Consider the following 21,481-nt stretch of genomic DNA (forward strand, 5'->3'; position numbering starts at 1 on the left):
GCACATGCACGTTTAGGGAAGGAGGGATCAATAAATCCTTTTGGTTGTTCACAATTTATGAAAGGTGGATTATGCAAATCGACAAACCTTCTTAAAAAGCAAACTTGTGCGTGAAGGAGACTAGATGATCAAGTCGTTGCCACAAGTACATATTGCAAAGACCATAGTGCCAAAAGGTTCATGCTAAGCTAGCTTACCGTGTCTTTGGTGTGACTAGATGTATAAAATGGTATGCAACATATATAGTTTACTACATGAAGATTGAGATTTCACCAGTTGTGACCTACGTAATTCATCGACCACTAGTTATTGTATACTAAAGATAGAAAGGCTTGAAGAAGGGATTCTTTTGGGTGATACCAGAATCCAGCACTAGTGTCCGAGAGAGTTTTCTCACAAGTCTTAGATGAGTTTGTTAGGCTGACATGATAAAATTAGACTAATGAAACATGTTTTTTGCGCTATGACCAAACCACAGTTAAGGTTAAGGAACAAAGACAATAATAAATTGAAGGAATGCACTACCTGTAGAAGGACTGAAACAGAAAACTAATCCAGAAACGTGTAATAATAGGTTAAAAAGGCTAAAAAGTTGCCACAGAAAGGTTATATCTGCAATAACAAAGATGAGAAAGCGTGTGGATCTAAATTTAAAAAGGCAGTATTGAGGACCTCTCTGATAGAGAAAGGAAACTAAAGGGCCTTTCAATAAGAATAGCAGCACACACACGAGTGCAAGAAAGAAGGCTCCAGGTACTTGCGTGGAAAATCTCAAAAAAAATTGGACCATTTCTCGATTTGTGCGTGTCATCCTTGCGCAGGGGCCATGCTAATCTTCTCTGTATCGTTCCAATTTTATCGGATGTCCCAGAAGGGACGATGCTAGCTGCCGCGCTCTGCCTTATAAACCAGTCCGACTCTCCCCGGCTGGCCGATGTGGGACTAAACCAACGAGCGTTTGATTTGCCCATGGCGCTATCCAGCCAAACCCAAACGCCATCGGGCGCGTGGTGGGCCGCCAGTTGCGTGCGGGATCTCTCTTCATGTGGCCCAAATTAATGCAAGAGCATAACGGGCCCTCGTATTTTTTCATTAGGGAATAACGAACGGCGCTTGGGCACTAAAAATAATACTATAGTTCTTGCCGCACGTGGGGGAGGGCACATGCACGTTTAGGAAAGGAGGGATCAACAAATCCTTTTGGTTGTTCACAATTTATGAAAGGTGGATTATGCAAATCGACAAACCTTTTTAAAAAGCAAACTTGTGCGTGAAGGAGATTAGACGATCAAGTTGTTGCCACAAGCACACATTGCAAAGACCATAGTGCCAAAAGGTCCATGCTAAGCTAGCTTACCGTGTCTTTGGTGTGACTAGATGTATAAAATGGTATGCAACATATATAGTTTACTACATGAAGATTGAGATTTCACCAGTTGTGACCTACGTAATTCATCGACCACTAGTTATTGTACACTAAAGATAGAAATGCTTGAAGAACGGATTCTTTTGGGTGATACCAGAATCCAACACTAGTGTCCGAGAGAATTTTCTCACAAGTCTTAGATGAGTTTGTTAGGCGGTAACATAATCAAATTAGACTAATGAAGCATGTTTTTTGCGTTATGACCAAACCACAGTTATGGTCAAGGAAGAAAGACAATAATAAATTGAAGGAATACACTACATGTCGAAGGACTGAAACAGAAAACTAATCCAGAAAAGTGTAATAATAGATTAACAAGGCTAAAAGGTTACCACAGAAAGGTTGTATCTGCAATAACAAAGATGAGAAAGCGTGTGGATCTAAATTTTAAAAGGCAGCATTGAGGACCTCTCTGGTAGAGAAGGGAAAAAGGGCCTTTCTGTAAGAATAGAAGCACACACAAGTGCAAGAAAGAACGCTCCAGGGACTTGCGTGGAAAATCTAAAAAAATTGGACCATTTCTCGATTTGTGCGTGTCATCCTTGCGCAGGGGCCATGCTAATCTTCTCTGTATCGTTCCAATCTTATCGGATGTCCCCGAAGGGGCGATGCTAGCTGCCGCGCTTTGCCTTATAAACCAGTCCGACTCTCCCCGGCTGGCCGATGTGGGACTAAACCAACGAGCGTTTCTTTTGCCCACGGAGCTGTCCAGCCAAACCCAGACGCCATCGGGCACGTGGTGGGCTGCCAGTTGCAAGCCGGATCTCTCTTCATGTGGCCCGACTTAATGGAAGAGCATAACGGGCCCTTGTGTTTTTTCATTATGGAATAACAAACGGTGCTTGGGCACAAAAAATAATACTATAGTTGTTGCCCCACCTGGGGGGAGGTCACTTGCACGTTTAGGAAAGGAGGGATCAACAAATCCTTTTGGTTGTTCACAATTTATGAAAGGTGGATTATGCAAATCGACAAACATTTTTAAAAAGTAAACTTGTGCGTGAAGGAGATTAGACGATCAAGTTGTTGCCACAAGCACACATTGCAAAGACCATAGTGCCAAAAGGTTCATGCTAAGCTAGCTTACCGAGTCTTTGGTGTGACTAGATATATAAAATGGTATGCAACATACATACTTTTCTACATGAAGATTGAGATTTCAGCAGTTGTAACCTATGTAATTCACTGACCACTAGTTATTTTACACTAAAGATAGAAAGGTTTGAAGAAGGGATTCTTTCGGGTGATACCAGAATCCAACACTAGTGTCCGGGAGGGTTTTCTCACAAGTCTTAGATGAGTTTGTTAGGTGGTAACGTGGTCAAATTAGACTAATGAAACATGTTTTTTCGCGATATGACCAAATGACAATTAAGGTTAAGGAAAAAAGACAATAATAAATTGAAGGAATACACTACATGTAGGAGGACTGAAACAGAAAACTAATCCAGAAACGTGTAACAAGGCTAAAAAGTTACTACAGAAAGGTTGTATCTGTAATAACAAAGAAAAGAAAGCGTATGGATCTAAATTTTAAAAGGCAGTATTGAGGACCTCTCTGATAGAGAAGGGAAACTAAAGGGCCTTTCTGTAAGAATAGCAGCACACACAAGTGCAAGAAAGAACGCTCCAGGGACTTGTGTAGAAAATCTCAAAAAAATTGGACCATTTCTCGATTTGTGCATGTCATCCTTGCGCAGGGGCCATGCTAATCTTCTCTGTATCGTTCCAATTTTATCGGATGTCCCCGAAGGGACGATGCTAGCTGCCATGCTCTGCCTTATAAACCAGTCCGACTCTCCCCGACTGGCCGATGTGGGATTAAACCAACGAGCGTTTGTTTTCCCCACGGCGCTGTCCAGCCAAACCCAGACGCCATCGAGCGCCTGGTGGGCCGCCAGTTCCAAGCCGGATCTCTCTTCATGTGGCCCAAATTAATGGAAGAGCATAACGGGCCCTCGTTACTATGGAAAGGTTGTTTCTGTAATAACAAAGAAAGGAAAGCGTGTGGATCTAAATTTTAAAAGGCAGTATTGAGGACCTCTCTGATAGAGAAGGAATACTAAAGGGCCTTTCTGTAAGAATAGCAGCACACACAAGTGCAAGAAAGAACGCTCCGGGGACTTGCGCTGAAAATCTCAAAAAAAAATTGGACCTTTTCTCGATTTGTGCGTGTCATCCTTGCGCAGGGGCCATGCTAATCTTCTCTGTATCATTCCAATTTTATCGGATGTCCCCTAAGGGACGATGCTAGGTGCCGTGCTCTGCCTTATAAACCAGTCCGACTCTCCCTGGCTGGCCGATGTGGGACTAAACCAACGAGCGTTTGTTTTGCCCACGGCGCTGTCCAGCCAAACCCAGACGCCATCAGGCGCGTGGTGAGCCGCCAGTTGCAAGCCGGATCTCTCTTCTTGTGGCCCAAATTAATGGAAGAGCATAACGGGCCCTCGTGTTTTTTCATTAGGGAATAACGAACATTGTTTGGGCACTAAAAATAATAGTATCGTCTTTGCCGCTCGTGGGGGGAGGGCACAAGCACGATTAGGAAAGGAGGGATCAACAAATCCTTTTCGTTGTTCACAATTTATGAAAGGTGGATTATGCAAATCCGCAAACCTTTTTAAAAAAGCAAACTTGTGCGTGAAGGAGATTAGACGATCAAGTTTTTGCCACAAGCACACATTGCAAAGACCATAGTGCCAAAAGGTTCATGCTAAGCTAGCTTACCGAGTCTTTGGTGTGACTAGATATATAAAATGGTATGCAACATATATACCTTTCTACATGAGGATTGAGATTTCACCAGTTGTAACCTACGTAATTCACCGACCAGTAGTTATTTTACACTAATGTAGAAAGGTTTGAAGAAGGGATTCTTTCGGGTGATACTAGTATCCAACACTAGTGTCCGGGAGAGTTTTCTCACAAATCTTAGATGAGCTTGTTAGGTGGTAACATGATCAAATTAGACTAATGAAACATTTTTTTGCGATATGACCAAATGACAATTAAGGTTAAGGAAGAAAGACAATAATAAATTGAAGAAATACACTACATGTAGGAGGACTGGAACAGAAAACTAATCCTGAAACTTGTAATAATAGATTAATAAGGCGAAAAAGTTACAACGGAAAGGTTGTATCTGTAATAACAAAGAAGAGAAAGCGTTTGGATCTAAATTTTAAAAGGCAGTATTGAGGACCTCTCTGATAGAGAAGGGAAACTAAAGGGCCTTTCTGTAAGAATAGCAGCACACACAAGTGCAAGAAAGAACGCTCCAGGGACTTGCGCAGAAAATCTTTAAAAAAATTGGACCATTTGTCGATTTGTGCATGAGATCCTTGCGCAGGGGCCTTGCTAATCTTCTCCGCATCGTTCCAATTTTATCGGATGTCCCCGAAGGGACGATGCTAGCTGTCGCGCTCTGCCTTATAAACCAGTTCGACTCTCCCCGACTGGCCGATGTGGGACTAAACCAACGAGTGTTTGTTTTGGCCACCACGTTGTCCAGCCAAACCCAGACGCCATCGGGCGCATGGTGGGCCGCCAGGTGCAAGCCGGATCTCTCTTCATGTGGCCCAAATTAATGGCAGAGCATAACGGGCCCTCATGTTTTTTTCATTAGCGAATAACGAACGGTTCTTGGGCACTAACAATAATACTATAGTTGTTGCCGCACGTGGGGGAGGGCACATGCACGTTTAGGAAAGGAGGGATCAACAAATCCTTTTGGTTGTTTCACAATTTATAAAAGGTGGATTATGCAAATCGACAAACCTTTTTAAAAAACAAACTTGTGCGTGAAGGAGATTAGACGATTAAGTCGTTGCCACAAGTACACATTGCAAAGACCATAGTGCCAAAAGGTTTATGCTAAGCTAGCTTACCGTGTCTTTGGTGTGATTAGATATATAAACTGGTATGCAACATATATAATTTTCTACATGAAAATTGAGATTTCAGCAGTTGTAACCTATGTAATTCACCGACCACTAGTTATTTTATACTAAAGATAGAAACGCTTGAAGAAGGGATTCTTTCGGGTTATACCAGAATCCAACACTAGTGTCCGGGAGAGTTTTCTCACAAGTCTTAGATGAGTTTGTTAGGTGGTAACATGATCAAATAAGACTAATGAAACATGTTTTTTTGCGTTATGACCAAATGAGAATTAAGGTTAAGAAACAAAGAAAATAATAAATTGAAGGAATACACTACATGTAGGAGGACTGAAACACAAAACTAATCCAGAAACATGTAATAATACATTAAAAAGGCTAAAAAGTTACTACAGAAAGCTTGTATCTGCAATAACAAAGAAGACAAAGCATGTGGATCTAAATTCAAAAATGCAGTATTGAGGACCTCTCTGATAGAGAAGGGAAACTAAAGGGCCTTTCTGTAAGAATAGCAGCACACACAAGTGCAAGAAAGAAGGCTCCAGGTACTTGCGTGGAAAATCTAAAAAAATTGGACCATTTCTCGATTTGTGCGTGTCATCCTTGCGCAGGGGCCATGCTAATCTTCTCTGTATCGTTCCAATTTTATCGGATGTACCCGAAGGGACGATGCTAGCTGCTGCGCTCTGCCTTATAAACCAGTCCGACTCTCCCCGGCTGGCCGATGTGGGACTAAACAACCGAGCGTTTGTTTCGCCAACGGCGCTGTCCAGCCAAACCCAGACGCCATCGGGCGCGTGGTGGGCTGCCAGTTGCAAGCCGGATCTCTCTTCATGTGGCCCAAATTAATGGAAGAGCATAACGGGCCCTTGTGTTTTTTCATTAGGGAATAACAAACGGTGCTTGGGCACTAAAAATAATACTATAGTTCTTGCAGCACGTGGGGGGAGGGCACATGCACGTTTAGGAAAGGAGGTATCCACAAATCCTTTTGGTTGTTCACAATTTATGAAAGGTGGATTATGCAAATCGACAAACATTTATAAAAAGTAAACTTGTGCGTGAAGGAGATTAGACGATCAAGTTGTTGCCACAATCACACATCGCAAAGACCATAGTGCCAAAAGGTTCATGCTAAGCTAGCTTACCGAGTCTTTGGTGTGACTAGATATATAAAATGGTATGCAACATATATACTTTTCTACATGAAGATTGAGATTTCAGCAGTTGTAACCTATGTAGTTCACTGACCACTAGTTATTTTACACTAAAGATAGAAAGGTTTGAAGAAGGGATTCTTTCGGGTGATACCAGAATCCAACACTAGTGTCCGGGAGAGTTTTCTCACAAGTCTTAGATGGGTTTGTTAGGTGGTAACATGATCAAATTAGACTAATGAAACATGGTTTTTTTTGTAATGACCAAATCACATTTAAGGTTAAGGAACAAAGACAATAATAAATTGAAGGAATACTATACATGTAGGAGGACTGAAACGGAAAACTAATCCAGAAACATGTAATAATATATTAAAAAGGGTAAAAAGTTACTACAGAAAGGATGTGTCTGCAATAACCAAGAAGAGAAAGCATGTGGATCCAAATTTAAAAAGGCAGTATTGAGGAGCTTTCTCATAGAGAAGGGAAACTAAAGGGCCTTTCTGTAAGAGTAGCAGCACACACAAGTGCAAGAAAGAATGCTCCAGGGACTTGCGCGGAAAATCTCAAAAAAATTGGACCATTTCTCGATTTGTGCGTGTCATCCTTGCGGAGGGGCCATGCTAATCTTCTTTGTATCGTTCCAATTTTATCGGATGTCCCTGAAGGGACGATGCTAGCTGTCGCGCTCTGCCTTATAAACCAGTCCGACTCTCCCTGGCTAGCCGATATGGGACTAAACAAACGAGCGTTTGTTTTAGCCACGGCGCTGTCCAGCCAAACCCAGACGCCATCGGGAACGCGGTGGGCCGCCAGTTTCAAGCCGGATCTCTCTTGATGTGGCCCAAATTAATGGAAGAGCATAACAGGCCCTCGTGTTTTTTCATTAGGGAATAACGAATGATGCTTGGACACTAGAAAGAATACTATAGTTGTTGCCGCACGTGGGGGGAGGGCACATGCACGTTTAGGAAAGGAGGGATCAACAAATCCTTTTGGTTGTTCACAATTTATGAAAGGTGGATTATGCAAATCGACAAACCTTTTTAAAAAGCAAACTTGTGCGTGAAGGAGATTAGACGATCAAGTTGTTGCCACAAGTACACATTGCAATGGCCATAGTGCCAAATGGTTCATGCTAATCTAGCTTACCGTGTCTTTGGTGTGACTACATATATAAAATGGTATGTAACATATATACTTTTCTACATGAAGATTGAGATTTCACCAGTTGTGACCTAGGTAATTCATCGACCACTAGTTATTGTACACAAAGCATAGAAAGGTTTGAAGAAGGGTTTCTTTCGGGTGATACCAGAATCCAACACTAGCTAGTGTCCGGGTGAGTTTTCTCACAAGTCTTAGATGAGTTTGTTAGGTGGTAACATGATCAAATTAGACTAATGAAACATGTTTTTTTTGCGTTATGATCGAATCACTAAGGTTAAGCAACAAAGACTATAATAAATTGAAGGAATACACTACATGTAGGAGGACTGAAACGGAAAACTAATCCAGAAACGTGTAATAATAGATTAAAAAGGCTAAAAAGTTACTACAGAAAGGTTGTATCTGCAATAACAAAGATGAGAAAGCGTGTGGAACTAAATTTAAAAAGGCAGTATTGAGGACCTCTCTGATAGAGAAGGGAAACTAATGGGCCTTTCTGTTAAAATAGAAGCACACACAAGTGCAAGAAAGAATGCTCCCAGGACTTGCGCCGAAAATCTCAAAAAAAATTGGACCATTTCTCGATTTGTGCGTATCATCCTTGTGCAGGGGCCATGCTAATCTTCTCTGTATCGTTCCAATTTTATCGGATGTCCCCGAAGGGACGATGCTAGCTACCGCGCTCTGCCTTATAAACCCGATCGACTCTCCCCGGCTGGCCGATGTGGGACTAAACCAACGAGCACTTGTTACGCCCACGGCGCTATCCAGCCAAACCCAGACGCAATCGGGCGCGTGGTGGGCCGCCAGTTGCAAGCCGGACCTCTCTTCATGTGGCCCAAATTAATGGAAGAGCATAACGGGCCCTCGTGTTTTTTCATTAAGGAATAACGAAGGGTGCTTGGGCACTAAAAATAATACTATAGTTGTTGCCGCACGTGGGGAGAGGGAATACTATAGTTGTTGCCGCACTTGGGGGGAGGGCACATGCACCTTTAGGAAAGGACGGATCAACAAATCCTTTTGGTTGTTCACAATTTATGAAAGGTGGATTATGCAATTCGACAAACCTTTCTAAAAAGAAAACTGGTGCGTGAAGGAGATTAGACGATCAAGTTGTTGCCACAAGTACACATTGCAAAGGCCATAGTGCCAAAAGGTTCATGCTAAGCTAGCTTACCGTGTCTTTGGTGTGACTAGATATATAAAATGGTATGCAACATATATACTTTTCTACATGAAGATTGAGATTTCACCAGTTGTGACCTACGTAATTCATCGACCACTAGTTATTGTACACTAAAGCTGGAATGGTTTGAAGAAGGGATTCTTTCAGGTGATACTAGAATCCAACGCTAGTGTCATGGTTTTGTCACGGCAGATGTCCTTAGTGTGAGGACTTAGTCGTGAGGCCAACGCATTTAACTAGTAGCTTGAGAGGGGTTGACCGGGACGAGAGACGCGAGCTTTTACCCAGGTTCTCCCCCTCACGGTGGAGGTAAAAGCCTACATCCTGCTTGATTGATATTTACTATCATGACGATCTCGGTTACAAGGGCGAGGTTTCGCTACCTCTATATTGAGAGCATCTACTTTGACAATGTCTAAGACCTGTCTATTGAGACCCGTCTATTAAGACGTCTAAAAAACTTGACCCTCTTGGGGCGCCCCACCCCTCCTTACATAAGTTGAAGGGGCGGGTTACATGTAGAGTCCAAGTCGGACTAAGACTTAAACTATTCTAACTTCTCACCGTGGGCTTCTTAACGCCTTGGGCTTCTCTCTGTGGGCTTCTTAACATCTTGATATTCTTAACCCCAGGTGACAAATCTCTGAGAATCATCTCCGTGACTCCATGCATCTGCAGGGTCGCAATCTGTCTGTCGGGTTATAACTGTCTGCCGGGTCATGACTGTCTGCCGGGTCATAACTGTCTGCCGGGTCAGAGACTATCTGCCGGCTTACAACTATCTACCGTGTCAGAGACTGTCTACCGGCTTACAACTGTCTACCGGGTCAGAGACTGTTTGCCGGCTTACAACTGTCTACCGGGTCTCACCAACCGGGTCTTACCAGCCAGGTTAGGATATGAAATGACTTAACGTCAGGGCGACTTAAACCTAGAGATGACATTAAGCCTTAGGGAGACTTATCCTTATGACCCGGGTCTTAGTCGTGGGGAATACCGCCAACATTAGCCCCCAGTTTAGCTTTGAATTTATTCATACTAAACTCTTAAAATAAGAATATGTAAAAGGACCGGCTCACTCAAAAAATTCCAGTTGACCACTGTAATATCAATAAACTGACGTTGGCTTCTTGGATAAAAATTAACCCTTATTATCTTGAACTGCCTTGACTTGATAAAATTCGTCCGACGTTGTGCCAACTTTCAATACTTCAGACTTCGATGAAAAATCCATATGATGTTAAGTTGTCTGAATTGCCCGGAGGAGATAACCTTTGCAAACTTCTTCATCAAAAAATATAAGACCTGGTTCACTCATAACCGAGAATTTAAAGGCATACCTTCCTCATATCCATATTACCTGTAGCCCCCAAGTCTTAAGAGGGGAACGTAGTGATAGCTTTAAGACTTGCTTCAATACAAATATTGCAACTCTAGACAAATCCAGTTTGTTCATCTAAGTCACCAGTCATAAGTTGAATGTTCCACATATGTAGCCCCCAAGTACCGGGTTGTCTCGCCTGCAGCAACCTGGGACTTGTAAATGTCTTATGCTCATAAAACTTCAGCCAGTGTAGCCCCCAAGGGCCGGGTCATTATGTAATAATGAGAAGGGCCTTTGTAGATATAATCATATAGAATAGACGAGCAATGTGTAGGCCCCAAGTGCCAACTCAGTAAGATAATACTGGGCTGGGACTTAGAAAAAAGATAGAAGGCCGGCTCATCTTCCTGAGATATCCAGGTCTATTGATAATGTGATGATTTGAAAAGCAACTTGCATTAGCCCCCAAGTACCATGGTACATGCTTGCAGTGACGGGACTTGCATACTTGATATAATCTTGATCTAAATAATCTAGCCCCCAAGTGCCGGGTCGTATGCCTGCAGCGACTTGGGACTATTCCTTCCATTGTAGAATAAATCATATCCTCTGTTCTGGATGATATTGCTAAATGCTCTGCATATCAATATTGAACCTTGCTCTCTATTCTGAGCTGGTATTCTTGAATGAAGAAATAATAACCATTACTCTGGAGCGGCTTTGAAAACCTCAATAATAATACTGGCTATTGATAACCATAGAAATCCAGCCATTTTGGCTATTAAAGATTTGAATAATATAACCCGGTTCCTGCAATATAAACCAGTATATCCATGTATATATGATGCATGCTATGATGATGCAATGTATGATGCAATGCATGATGATGTATGTGCATGATAACAAAGTATAAAAAAATGTCGACTTTCGAAGCTCGAGTCTTACTTCAATGAAACTAGCATGATAGCCACTGGTTTATCCTCGCTTTCTGTAAGCCGGCTCTCACACGACAAACCGCCATTTTAACTTTAACGAGTTCAGGGTCTTACTTAAAAGATTGACTGTTAAGAGTACGATGGGTCATTCAGGATTACCTGGTGGAGTAGCATCTTGCATACAGGCAGGATAACCCGGAATTCGGCGTTTTATGCCCGGTCAAGAGGGTATGAAAGCTAAACCCGTTGGGTTGGAAGCCCCCAAGTGACCTTATGAGCAAATAATAAAGACTCGGATGTTTTGGAAATGAAATGACAGAGGCCCTGAATTATCAGGGTGTGCCGGCTTTATTATATTGAACATAATAAGATAAGCCATAAAGCAGGATGCCCATGTTTGAACCGCGCTTCATGGCAGCAAGTTCTCTTTGTCAACCTTTAATTTTTCTGATAACTCGAACTTGCGAGAGATGTCCACCTCCTGAACTGGATGTTGAGCCGGATATTGAGAGTCATAGTCACAAAATCCATCACTGTGACTGCATGTCAAATTTTTTAGTCTTGATGACCTTCACTTCATCCTCATCTTCTCGAGGCGGCTTCTTGGCAGTAGTATTTTGGATTCTTCTCCGATTCCTTGTGCTCGTGCGCAAGCCAAGGTGGCCTTTTATCATCGTCCCTTCTGGATTCGGCTATGGGCTATCCATCCAGTTGCCTCCGAGAGCTGCTCCCCTCCCTGGCCCGGGAATACTGGGTCGAGCCCCAGGTGATCTGATCTAGTCGAAAAACGGAGTTAAGCTCCCAACACAAGGCCCGCTTCTCCCGACGCCATCCCAAGAAACATCCGCCGATATGCGTCGCTCGGGCAGTGGTGAAGATGGGCAGCTCCAGCACAATGAGCGGAGGATGATGGTGCCTTTGAAAGCCAGGAGATGAAGGTCGCACACGGTCTAGGAATGGGGTTTTAGCTTACTGTTCTTTGTGCAAATGCCTTTTGGGTTTCAACATGTATCCTTGGTGTCATTTTAAATGCATTTGTTTTGCGAAAGGTGTCATTGTAAATGTTGGATTGAATGAAAACTTGTAGCTCTCCTATATGTTCGTTCTTGTGTTTTGTTGATCTATGTTGGTTTTGGTTTTGGTTGATAGTGATTCTACCCGCTGAATATAGTGCCGTGGTTCCCATTAATATGTTCCTTCTTTAACCGCATGGCTTTGAGTATGACCTTTTAACTAATAACTACTCATCTATGCGTATGCCGCTAGTAATCTAAGAATTGAAAAGTGTGTGTGTGTGTGTGTGTGCAAAACCCCAAGAATTTGTGTCTTGTGTAGCTCACATCTTAAATCATTTTCATCATGAATATTTATGCACATGTAGAATGCATCCCGAGCTCCAAAATGACATTTTTTTTTCAGAATTTGTGTCTTGTGTAGCTCACATCTTAAATCATTTTCATCATGAATATGCCTATACGTGTGGATGTTTTTCAGAATTTTTTGAAACTTGAAAAGTGCGATTTCCAAAGTTTTAGTTGGTTTTTGTCTCCTCTTTATGTCCCCTTGTGTGTTCATAGTTGCTTTTAACGCTAAGTCAGTGTACTGTATTAGTTTCTTTTACTTCATGTTGCTTCACGTGGCATCAAAAACTACCATATCTATCTATCTATCTATCTATCTATCTATCTATCTATCATGAGCACCTCAGGAGTAGAACAAACTTGTCATAACCTGAAGCATCACCCAATGGCCACACTTACAGCGCGACTTTTGGCCGCACTCATCGGTTGTCTCCACCCAAGAAACAGGTACAATGGGCTCAATGTTTGATGAAAAAAAAAATCATAACAGGATCGTGTTTGGAAAAATATTAGTTGCATTCATTGGGCCAATTTTTCTTTGGAAGTAACCTATATTTTATAACATCCACTTTAGTGTAGCAGTGGAAGGAGAATGTGATCTGTCAGTAGACTTGCCTAAGCATGTCAAGTGGCTTCCACATTTATGTGTTACTTATTAGGTCACTTAGTCATTGACTGTGAGTTCTCCATGCTGACTGATATTGTATAAACTGAAGCACCACCAAGATGATGTGCCAATTGATGGTGACACGATTGTTAACGTTGCTGCGGCGAGACGTGCCACCTCGTTGTTTGGATATGGGTTACTAACGGTTTTCCAATTCACGCACATGAAATGTGAGGAACTTGTTATTGTTGGCCCACTACGAAGTGTGCTAGGATCGACCACTTAGCTGATGCATGTTGCTCCACGGAGGGGTTTGCACATGGGGTTTTAGCGGCATGTTGCCTCTTCTGAGCTGGAGAAGCTATAGCGTTCGTGGACTCAATCGCTTTTGTGGTTTAGGTTTGTAATGCCGCCGCCGAGGCGTGTGAGCACGCAGGCAGCGGAGGGGCGCGACCTGCAGGAGTGGGCTGCAGCGATGAGTGGCCGGCGGCATCCGCAGAGGAGGAGGCGTGGAGGAGTGACTGGGCCAGGTTTTTCGTAGAGTGGCAGCAGCAGCGTTCAAGTTTTGTTCAAATACATATGCAATTGTGAAGAACAAATTTGTGCAGCTGGTCTATTTTTACATCACCTGTTGGAGCGGCGCCGCGCGGTTGCTGTTTTTACATCATCTGTTGGAGTTGAGATTTTTTGATGATGTGAAAACCACTTTTTGGTGATGTAAATTTTACATCTAGCACTTTTTTGATGATGTATTTTACATCATCTATTGAAGATGCTCTAAGGTTTCATTCAGAAGACGAACGTCGTCGGTGAGAACTGCTCGGTTTATTAGAGGAAAATCGGGTGAAAACCTGTAGAAAGGCAACAACACCTAGCTATGCATTTCAACAACACCACAAGACATATAAAGATGCCGGAAAAACTAAACATGATATAGTAGGGCACAACGCCGCCCTGCGGTTATGTCATCGTACATCACCCATCGCGGTCACAGCCCGTTGAATCCAACTTCACTGCAACAACAACTTCGCTGCAAGAGAGAAAGACATATCTGAAGGGAGGCGGACATGTGCCGCTCTGATCCCGAGAGAAGGACAAACAAGACTTGCCCGACGCTCCTTGCATGTCGGTAGATTTGCCTATGCATATCAAGGGGCTTCAACATTTAGCTGTAAACATTAAGTATTGAATAAATTGAAGCACCACTTAGTCATTGACCCTAAGTTCTCAATGCCGACTGATATTGTATAAACTGAAGCACGACCAACATGATGCATCAACTGATGAGGACACGATTGTTAAGATTGTTGTGGCGAAACGTGCCACCTTCCTTGCTCGGATATGGGTTGCTGATAGTTTAACTGTTGCCGTTGGCGCACTAGTGAGGTGTGCTAGGGATGTCCCCGACGCTTGATGATTAGCTGATGCGTCTTGCACCACCGAGGTTTTTCGCATGGGGTTTAGCAGTGTGTCGCCTCTTCCGAGTCTGAGAAGCTCTAGCGTTCGTGGATTCAATCATTTTTATGCTTCATGTATGTAATGTTGTATCGTGGGGAAAACAAAGGTAATTAAGTTAAATCATGGAACTGTATAGTATGCAGAATGATTGCATAAATACTAGTGGTATGACGGATCACATATAATTTTGATTTTGCATTAACTGCCAATATATAGGATATTCAGTATGTACTGATTCCAGTGAAATGTCATATATCTTGGGAACCAACGTTGCTATGACTGGTGGATCCGCTAGCTGGCGGACAGCAGTTTCTTCCTGCTTTGGCAACCAAGAGCACGAGATGGCTGAAAGATGGAGGCGCGAAATCCCAGGGAAGCGTCGGGGCAGCAGGACTCGCGGCTCGCTGCTGCTGCTCACGTCGATGCCGATGAGGTGGCATCCTCTTGCAGACTTCTCATCGGCCAGCGGCAGCAGGAAGTAGAGGACGCCGGCGTCCTGCTCCCTCAGGAACGGCGACCATGGAACCCTCCTCGGCAGACCCGCCTCCACGAAGCCCTGCATCGCCCAGATGCTCAGGAGGCTCAGCTCCCGGTGCCTCTCCCACCGCCGCTCGGCGCCGTCGGACAGGTCCAGGCTCCACACCACCACCGTGGTGTCGCCGGGGTGCTCGTACGACTCGATGACGACGAACCAGACGATGTCCCCGACGCCTCCGCCCATGGCCCGGCCGTTGTAGTTTAGCTCCTCCACCCCGTACTCCTCCGGCAGCGCGACGTAGGTGAACTCCATGCCGTCGTCGCCATCGTTGAGGTGGTCGGCGCAGTCGCAGTACAGGACGCCTTGCTTGAGATCGGCCCAGAAAGCCTTCCCCTTGCACGTGAAACCTGCGCGCTTATTTCGAACCAGATAGGCACGGGACAAAGCTGGCGCACCTGGCGCGTCTTCCACGCGCAGACGCCGTCGCCCTTGTCATGGTCATCACGGGACAGCGACTGCGGCGTCGGCGGTGACCACGGGCAGATCACGGGCCGAACTAACGGGTCGTCGGTCCATTGCTGGGAGCTGATCGCCATGAGCACCAGCGAGTAGCAGCCGTCATCGTGGCGCACCAGGAGAGGGCGCTTGTCGTAGACGGCCGGGCAGTGCCGAGGCAGCTGCGGGAGCAGGGAGAGCGAGGCGGCGGCGGAGTCATAGACGAGGTAGTACGATCGCAGATTACCGACGTATTGGTCGGCGGCTCGGCGCCCACGAAGTGCAGGCTGAAGACCACGAGACCCCGCTCGCCGTCCACGGTATCGACACGGGCGTAGAACCGGACACGGGTCCCAATGATCTCCGTCAGCTCGTCGGCGATCTCGCTGTGGCCGCAGATCCTCGCCACCTCGCCGGGCACCATCTCGCTGAAGAGGCGGAGCACGTCGTCGTCGGGTGTCACAAGCAGAGCTCGGTCTGATCGCCGTCTCCACCGTCCAGGCGCGCGAGGAGGGCAAGGCCGTCGACCACGCGCTCGCCGAGCGGCCCGCAGCCGTAGGCCGCCCTGCTCGCGCACTCAACCGTCGTCCAGTCCGCCCATTCGTAGTAGCCAGCACCGGCGTTCAGGAGCGGCCAGGAAGGCGGCGCCGCCATGGCCAAGGTTTGGCAGATCGATCGGGTGTCAAGGATGGTTTCGTCCGAGTCCGGGGATCAATCATGGTGATCCCGATCCTCTACCTATATATAGTAGGAGTAGAGATCTCTGCTCTGTAGATATATACCGCCTGATCCTCTTCCTACAAATACTGAAGTAATCGATGGTTGAGCCGCGCAAGGAAGGCATCGCTGATTGATTCCATGCATGAGTTTAGTCCCACACTGCTTAGTTATGCATGGAAGGCCCGGTTGAAATAGAGGAGCACCCCGTCAGCTCATAGCCGGGCCAAGCAGCGGAGGCCTGTAACCCTAGCGGGGGCATCAAAGGTGGAGGGATAACCGGGGGCTTGCGGCACTCCTGAAGCGGCGGGTGTCACAAGCTTGCCGGCATGCCGAAGCAGCAACGACACCCGCTTCCCGATGGGTGGAATCGGCTTGGTCCTTGCGCCTCATCCCCGGCAAAACCACCAATCTTTTTTGCCTTCTGCCCTTTTCCCATTTCTTCTTTCTTTTAGTGCACACAAACATCAGCAACATGTATCTTTCCTGGCCAAAATGGATTTCAATTTCTAGTTGTGGTATTGCCTTGTACTCTTCACACCCCCTAGTGTACCCATATTAGGGTCACATGTAAAATGATGAGTTTTTCTCACCTAATTCACACGATTTGATGAGTCCCAAGTAAGCCCAGATTCGTCTACCCCTAGCTTATTCATTGTTAGAAGGGAGAGAGAGATCTGGTGGAATGTTCGTTCATTGTATTGCTTGAGCCTCATGTGCATATATATAGGAGTACAAGGTCATCTTCGAGTACAAGGCAAGGTGGAATAAATCCTACGCTATCTATGTTTCCATATTAACAATGATACTCAACATCCCCCCGCAGTCACAATGCTAACGGCGTAGATGGTGAGACTGGAGAAGAATCCGAAGGCAAGCTGATGGACACCCCCCACAGTCGTAACGGTCGATGCATCACAGAGTAGTGGCTGGAGTGGGAACCGACGAGTTTGCTCAAGCAAGGTGTGTCGTTTGACGAAGTAGCCGAGAGCGTACGTGGTGTAGCCGTGGTCGAGGTTGCCGTGCGAAGAACGCCGTGGTCGATGTCGAGTCTGGGTAGCCGGTGTCGAGGAAGTCGCCGTGGAAGCGCGGAAGAAGAGCGACGGTGGCGGCGCCCTGAGGAGGCGGCGGCGGTGGTGAGGAGGGAGTGCGGCGGCGATGCTTGAAGTAGGCGAGAAAGAACCCAACAGCGTGATGAAGACCAGCGCGGACAGTGGCATTCCCGCGCCAAGGGAGGCAGCGCGGCGCATACCACTTGAAGTCGACACGCGGGGACGGCGGTGGACCACGGGCCGCAGCGCTACGGCCCGAAGGGGCGACGCAGCGGCGGCGGGCAGGTCGGGGCAACGACAGGGAAGACCTCAGATCCGGTCGTCGAAGCACCCCCTTCTCCGGCGTCGGGCGACGAGATGCCCGACAAGTTCGTCGATGCAAACAGAGGTAACTAATTAATTACCTTTCTCTTCTCCGCACAACAGATCTGACTAATGTGCAGTGCACGTATGTGTTTCTGTCCAAATGATTCCAACTTCTGGATGTACTATGCGCTACTCCCTCTAATCCATATATACAGTCCGCTGCGGAGCTTCCCTAGTAAGACTAGGCATAGCGCGAGTAACTTAGACTAATAACATGCATGTGTTAGTATCTCTATAGTGAGGAGTAACATATGTATAGTACACTTCATTTATTAGGTTGTAAACTTATCTTGTCTTTATTACTCATAGCATCTCTCTTCTTATTAAATTATTGTCACATAAGTAAATTTACTGAGTTGGACCCTTTGTAAGTGCGACTATGGGCAGTCTAACAAACTGAGTCATGCCCCCCTACCCTAGAAAGTTCCTCTAGAATAGGTTAAATTGTTACTTAGGCTTTAATTTTAAAGATTACTCAAGTTTAAGCACAATTAAGTTGTCTTTTTGGCCCCCTCAATACTGCTTTGCTCCTCAGCAATCTCGGTCAAGCTCCACCACCGTGTATAGCATATGAAAATGTATACTACTAGTATACAACATTTACAATGCCAAAATTACTTTTCATCATAAAATATGTTTGTGTACTATATTTATTTGATGGTGTAGATATTAGCACATTTATCTGCAGACTTGGCCAAACAATAGGGAATTTTAGTTAGCACAAAGCTTGAACTTCAATTAATTTGGAGTTGAGGGAGTGCTACTATTCAGTGGTAAACCCTTACAGTATGATTTATGTTTTGTGGTATGCTATTATAATGAAATGAAATAGATCCAAGCTTTGGGAAAGCTGGTATTGATGATCATTGATTCATTGTTATCTGCTGCAGCTCTCAAAAATGGGAAGGGGTTCCTGGCCACGAACGTGGGAATGGATGGTTCTTTGATAAAATCAGGTAGATACAAAGTAGTATACTGAATATATATTGAATCATTATTTGAATTCATAATTTGTTTGGGCCACTCAGCTAACAGGCAAAGAGTACATTTAAATTGCTGGCGATACTAGAATTTGGTAGCAAACCAAACTAATTATATCAGACTTTGCGTTGGTTGTACAGTACCAACATGGTTTTTTCTTCCAAAAGGAGGATATCCCATAATGGTAGAATTCAGTAGCAAATTTAATTCCTCCAATTAAGAGTTACAGAAAAATGTAAAGAGACGTTTTTAACCAATTACGTTATAACTATTGTGTGCATGCAGATGCTGACGTAGCCGCACCAAGGAGCAAGTTAAGTTGCAACTTCAGCAGTTATCGCACGAACATGTGTGCCATGCAAGGTGACGTCCGTCTGCACGGCAAAACCGCCACTGTCTACGTGGTCTCAGCGTCCGATGACAACCGGCCAGACAATGGGACGGTCGTGATCCGCCCGTACCCGCGCAAATGGGAGACACCGACGATGCAGCTGGTCCGTGGGGTGACCATCCGTTGGAGAGCCCCACCGGGACCGGGTGCGCCACGGTGCACGGTGACCTACGACATCCCAGCGGTTGTCTTCTCCACCGGTGGCTACGGCGTCAACATCTTCCACGCCATTACCGACATCATCATGCCTCTCTACAACACAGCGCGGGAGTACGATGGCCGCGTCCGGCTCGTGGCCACTAACTACGACCGCAAATGGATCACCAAGTACCGTCACGCCCTCTCCATGCTCTCCATCTACCCGATCATCGACTTCGACACCGACAACGAGGTGCGCTGCTTCCCGTCGGTGCATGTCGGAACGGAGAGCCATAAGGAGCTAGGGATTGACTCGGCTCTCTCCGGCAAGGGCTACACAATGCTGGGCTTCCGGGGCCTGCTCCGGTCGGCTTACTCTCTGAAGCGTGAGTGGGTGACCCCCAAAAACGGTGTCAGACCTCGTCTCGTGATGGTGCTGCGAAGGAACTCGAGGGCGCTGACGAACGAGGCGGAAGTTCTGGCAGCTGGCACCGAGGTTGGCTTCGAGGTGGTAGCTGCGGGGCCGGAGGTGGTGCGCGACCTGGCCAAGTTCGCACAGACGGTGAACTCGTGTGACGTGTTGGTGGGCGTGCACGGTGCGGGGCTCAGCAACATGGTGTTCCTCCCGCACAACGACACGGTGGTGCAGATCGTCCCTTGGGGCGAGATGAAGTGGCCGGCCTGGACCTCCTACGGCGAGCCGGTGGCTCCCATGGGGCTTCGGTACGTCGAGCAGGAGACCACCGCCGAGGAGACCACGCTCAAGTACGTGTACCCGAGGAACCACACCGTCTTCACCGATCCCGTCTCCCTACACAAACAGGGATTCAACATGTTGTGGGAGACCTTCCTCAATGGGCAGAACGTCACCCTCGACGTCGACCGCTTCAGAGGGGTCCTGCAACAGATCTACCGGTCCGTTACCATCACATAAGTAGATTATACGTCCGGGGTTTTTGAATTTTCTATTCTGAAATGTAATAACACGTCGATCCCATACCTCACACTGGTTCAGCAATGGCTCTGGCCCTCAGAACGCTTACATCGTCCACTTTAGCTATATTTCAGTCAGCTGACTTTTCACTTTGTGGTCAATCGATTTTCTGTTCGTTGGATGTGCTTTGAGATGTGTGTTGCTTTCATTTTCTGCTGTTTAATTCTGTTGTTGGGTTGGGCTGTGTGAAATCGATTGACCCCTATTTTGGGTCAGTCGAATTGCTTCTTGGGATCGTTTTTGTTCTTCTGGGTTGTGTTTTTCTTTTTTCTTTTTGTTATTGGTTATTTTTTGGTTTTGTTGGTTTTGGCTGCGTGTAATTATATACATACAAATACTACATAACATGTGATCAAATTTCGTAATTATATGATAATTTTTGCATATTACGATGAATTCAACTTCGGTCAAAGTTGTGCCGATTTTTTTTAATTTTCTCTCTTCTTAAAGGAAATACCAATGCCACTAATTCATTCCATTTTAGAAAAAAAATATTATTTTGATATTGTTTGTCTTTATTTCATTTCATTCTACTTTAAGGTTACTACCAATGCCACTATTCATTTGTTTTGAGATTTTGTTTTTGCAAAAGTTCCACTTTTATATGCTTATTATTGAATATTTTTAAAAAGCGCAATTTTTATGTATATTTCGTGCAAATTTTATCAGAGTTTGTTATAGATTTTTTCCCATTTTCTTTGTTCTTAAATGGTAATACCAATGCCTCATATTCATTCTTTCTTTTGTGGGTAGTTTTGCTTTATTTTTTATTCTAGTTTTTGTTTTTTGTTTTTTGTTGACTTTTACTTTTTCTTTATGCTTTTTTGGATGTTGAGTGTGTGTAAATATATGCACACACATGTACTACATGTATACATTATATTAGTGTCTGGAAATTTCACCACTATATGTTTCTTCCTACATATTATAAAAAGTACAATTTTTGTACTAATCTTGACGAAATTTTAGTTTTAAGTTTTTATTTCACTTCTCTCTTATTTAAGGGTAATACAAATTACACTAATTCATTTCTTCTTTGAAACTTAATTTTTATGTATATTCTACTAGTATATGTTAGTTCTTGCATAGCTATAAAAAGTGCAATTTATGTGTAAATTATGTGCAAATTTGATCATGATTTAATTTTCCATTCCTTTTTTCTTAAAGGGTGGTACCAATGCTACTACTTCATTTTTTTAGAAAATGTTATACTTTTGTGTGTTTAAATAAGTATACACACAAGTATTATACAACATGTGTGTAAATTGTAGTAGAGTGCGAAATTGCAATATTATATGTTCTTTGCTTGCATATTACTAAAAGTGCAATTTCAGGCCAAACTT

At 44.8% G+C, this 21,481-nt stretch overlaps 1 protein-coding gene and 8 non-coding genes across 9 annotated transcripts; 1 reads left to right on the top strand and 8 right to left on the bottom strand.

The window, feature by feature from the left end:
• Positions 1–775: 775 nt before the first annotated feature.
• Positions 776–878, bottom strand: LOC123126838 (U6 spliceosomal RNA). The gene has a single exon (XR_006462050.1). It is a non-coding gene; the product is annotated as a U6 spliceosomal RNA (small nuclear RNA).
• Positions 879–1,930: 1,052 nt separating this feature from the next.
• On the bottom strand, positions 1,931–2,033 carry LOC123126863 (U6 spliceosomal RNA). The gene has a single exon (XR_006462073.1). It is a non-coding gene; the product is annotated as a U6 spliceosomal RNA (small nuclear RNA).
• A 1,047-nt stretch (positions 2,034–3,080) lies between these two features.
• Positions 3,081–3,183, bottom strand: LOC123126818 (U6 spliceosomal RNA). The gene has a single exon (XR_006462031.1). It is a non-coding gene; the product is annotated as a U6 spliceosomal RNA (small nuclear RNA).
• A 386-nt stretch (positions 3,184–3,569) lies between these two features.
• On the bottom strand, positions 3,570–3,672 carry LOC123126850 (U6 spliceosomal RNA). The gene has a single exon (XR_006462061.1). It is a non-coding gene; the product is annotated as a U6 spliceosomal RNA (small nuclear RNA).
• A 1,057-nt stretch (positions 3,673–4,729) lies between these two features.
• Positions 4,730–4,832, bottom strand: LOC123126898 (U6 spliceosomal RNA). The gene has a single exon (XR_006462106.1). It is a non-coding gene; the product is annotated as a U6 spliceosomal RNA (small nuclear RNA).
• Positions 4,833–5,890: 1,058 nt separating this feature from the next.
• LOC123126853 (U6 spliceosomal RNA) lies at positions 5,891–5,993 on the bottom strand. Its single transcript, XR_006462064.1, has one exon. It is a non-coding gene; the product is annotated as a U6 spliceosomal RNA (small nuclear RNA).
• Positions 5,994–7,051: 1,058 nt separating this feature from the next.
• Positions 7,052–7,154, bottom strand: LOC123126886 (U6 spliceosomal RNA). Its single transcript, XR_006462095.1, has one exon. It is a non-coding gene; the product is annotated as a U6 spliceosomal RNA (small nuclear RNA).
• A 1,061-nt stretch (positions 7,155–8,215) lies between these two features.
• LOC123126817 (U6 spliceosomal RNA) lies at positions 8,216–8,318 on the bottom strand. The gene has a single exon (XR_006462030.1). It is a non-coding gene; the product is annotated as a U6 spliceosomal RNA (small nuclear RNA).
• Positions 8,319–16,151: 7,833 nt separating this feature from the next.
• Positions 16,152–20,078, top strand: LOC123121192 (alpha-1,3-arabinosyltransferase XAT3-like). The gene is made up of 4 exons (XM_044541111.1): positions 16,152–16,219; positions 17,541–17,656; positions 18,525–18,590; positions 18,901–20,078. The coding sequence occupies exons 1-4, from the start codon at positions 16,152–16,154 to the stop codon at positions 20,076–20,078; spliced, it is 1,428 nt and encodes a 475-aa protein (XP_044397046.1).
• Positions 20,079–21,481: the final 1,403 nt, after the last annotated feature.

Source organism: Triticum aestivum, chromosome 5D (genome assembly GCF_018294505.1).
Source record: "Triticum aestivum cultivar Chinese Spring chromosome 5D, IWGSC CS RefSeq v2.1, whole genome shotgun sequence".
Classification (NCBI taxonomy): domain Eukaryota; kingdom Viridiplantae; phylum Streptophyta; class Magnoliopsida; order Poales; family Poaceae; genus Triticum; species Triticum aestivum.

Bases quoted from the DNA above. Each gene is read 5' to 3' on its own strand.
- LOC123121192 (XM_044541111.1), top strand. From the start codon at position 16,152: ATGGCCAAGGTTTGGCAGATCGATCGGGTGTCAAGGATGGTTTCGTCC. The intron at 16,220-17,540 runs GTGATCCCGATC...GGGGCGACGCAG, and splicing joins GAGTCCGGGGATCAATCATG to CGGCGGCGGGCAGGTCGGGG. The intron at 18,591-18,900 runs GTAGATACAAAG...GTGTGCATGCAG, and splicing joins TGGTTCTTTGATAAAATCAG to ATGCTGACGTAGCCGCACCA.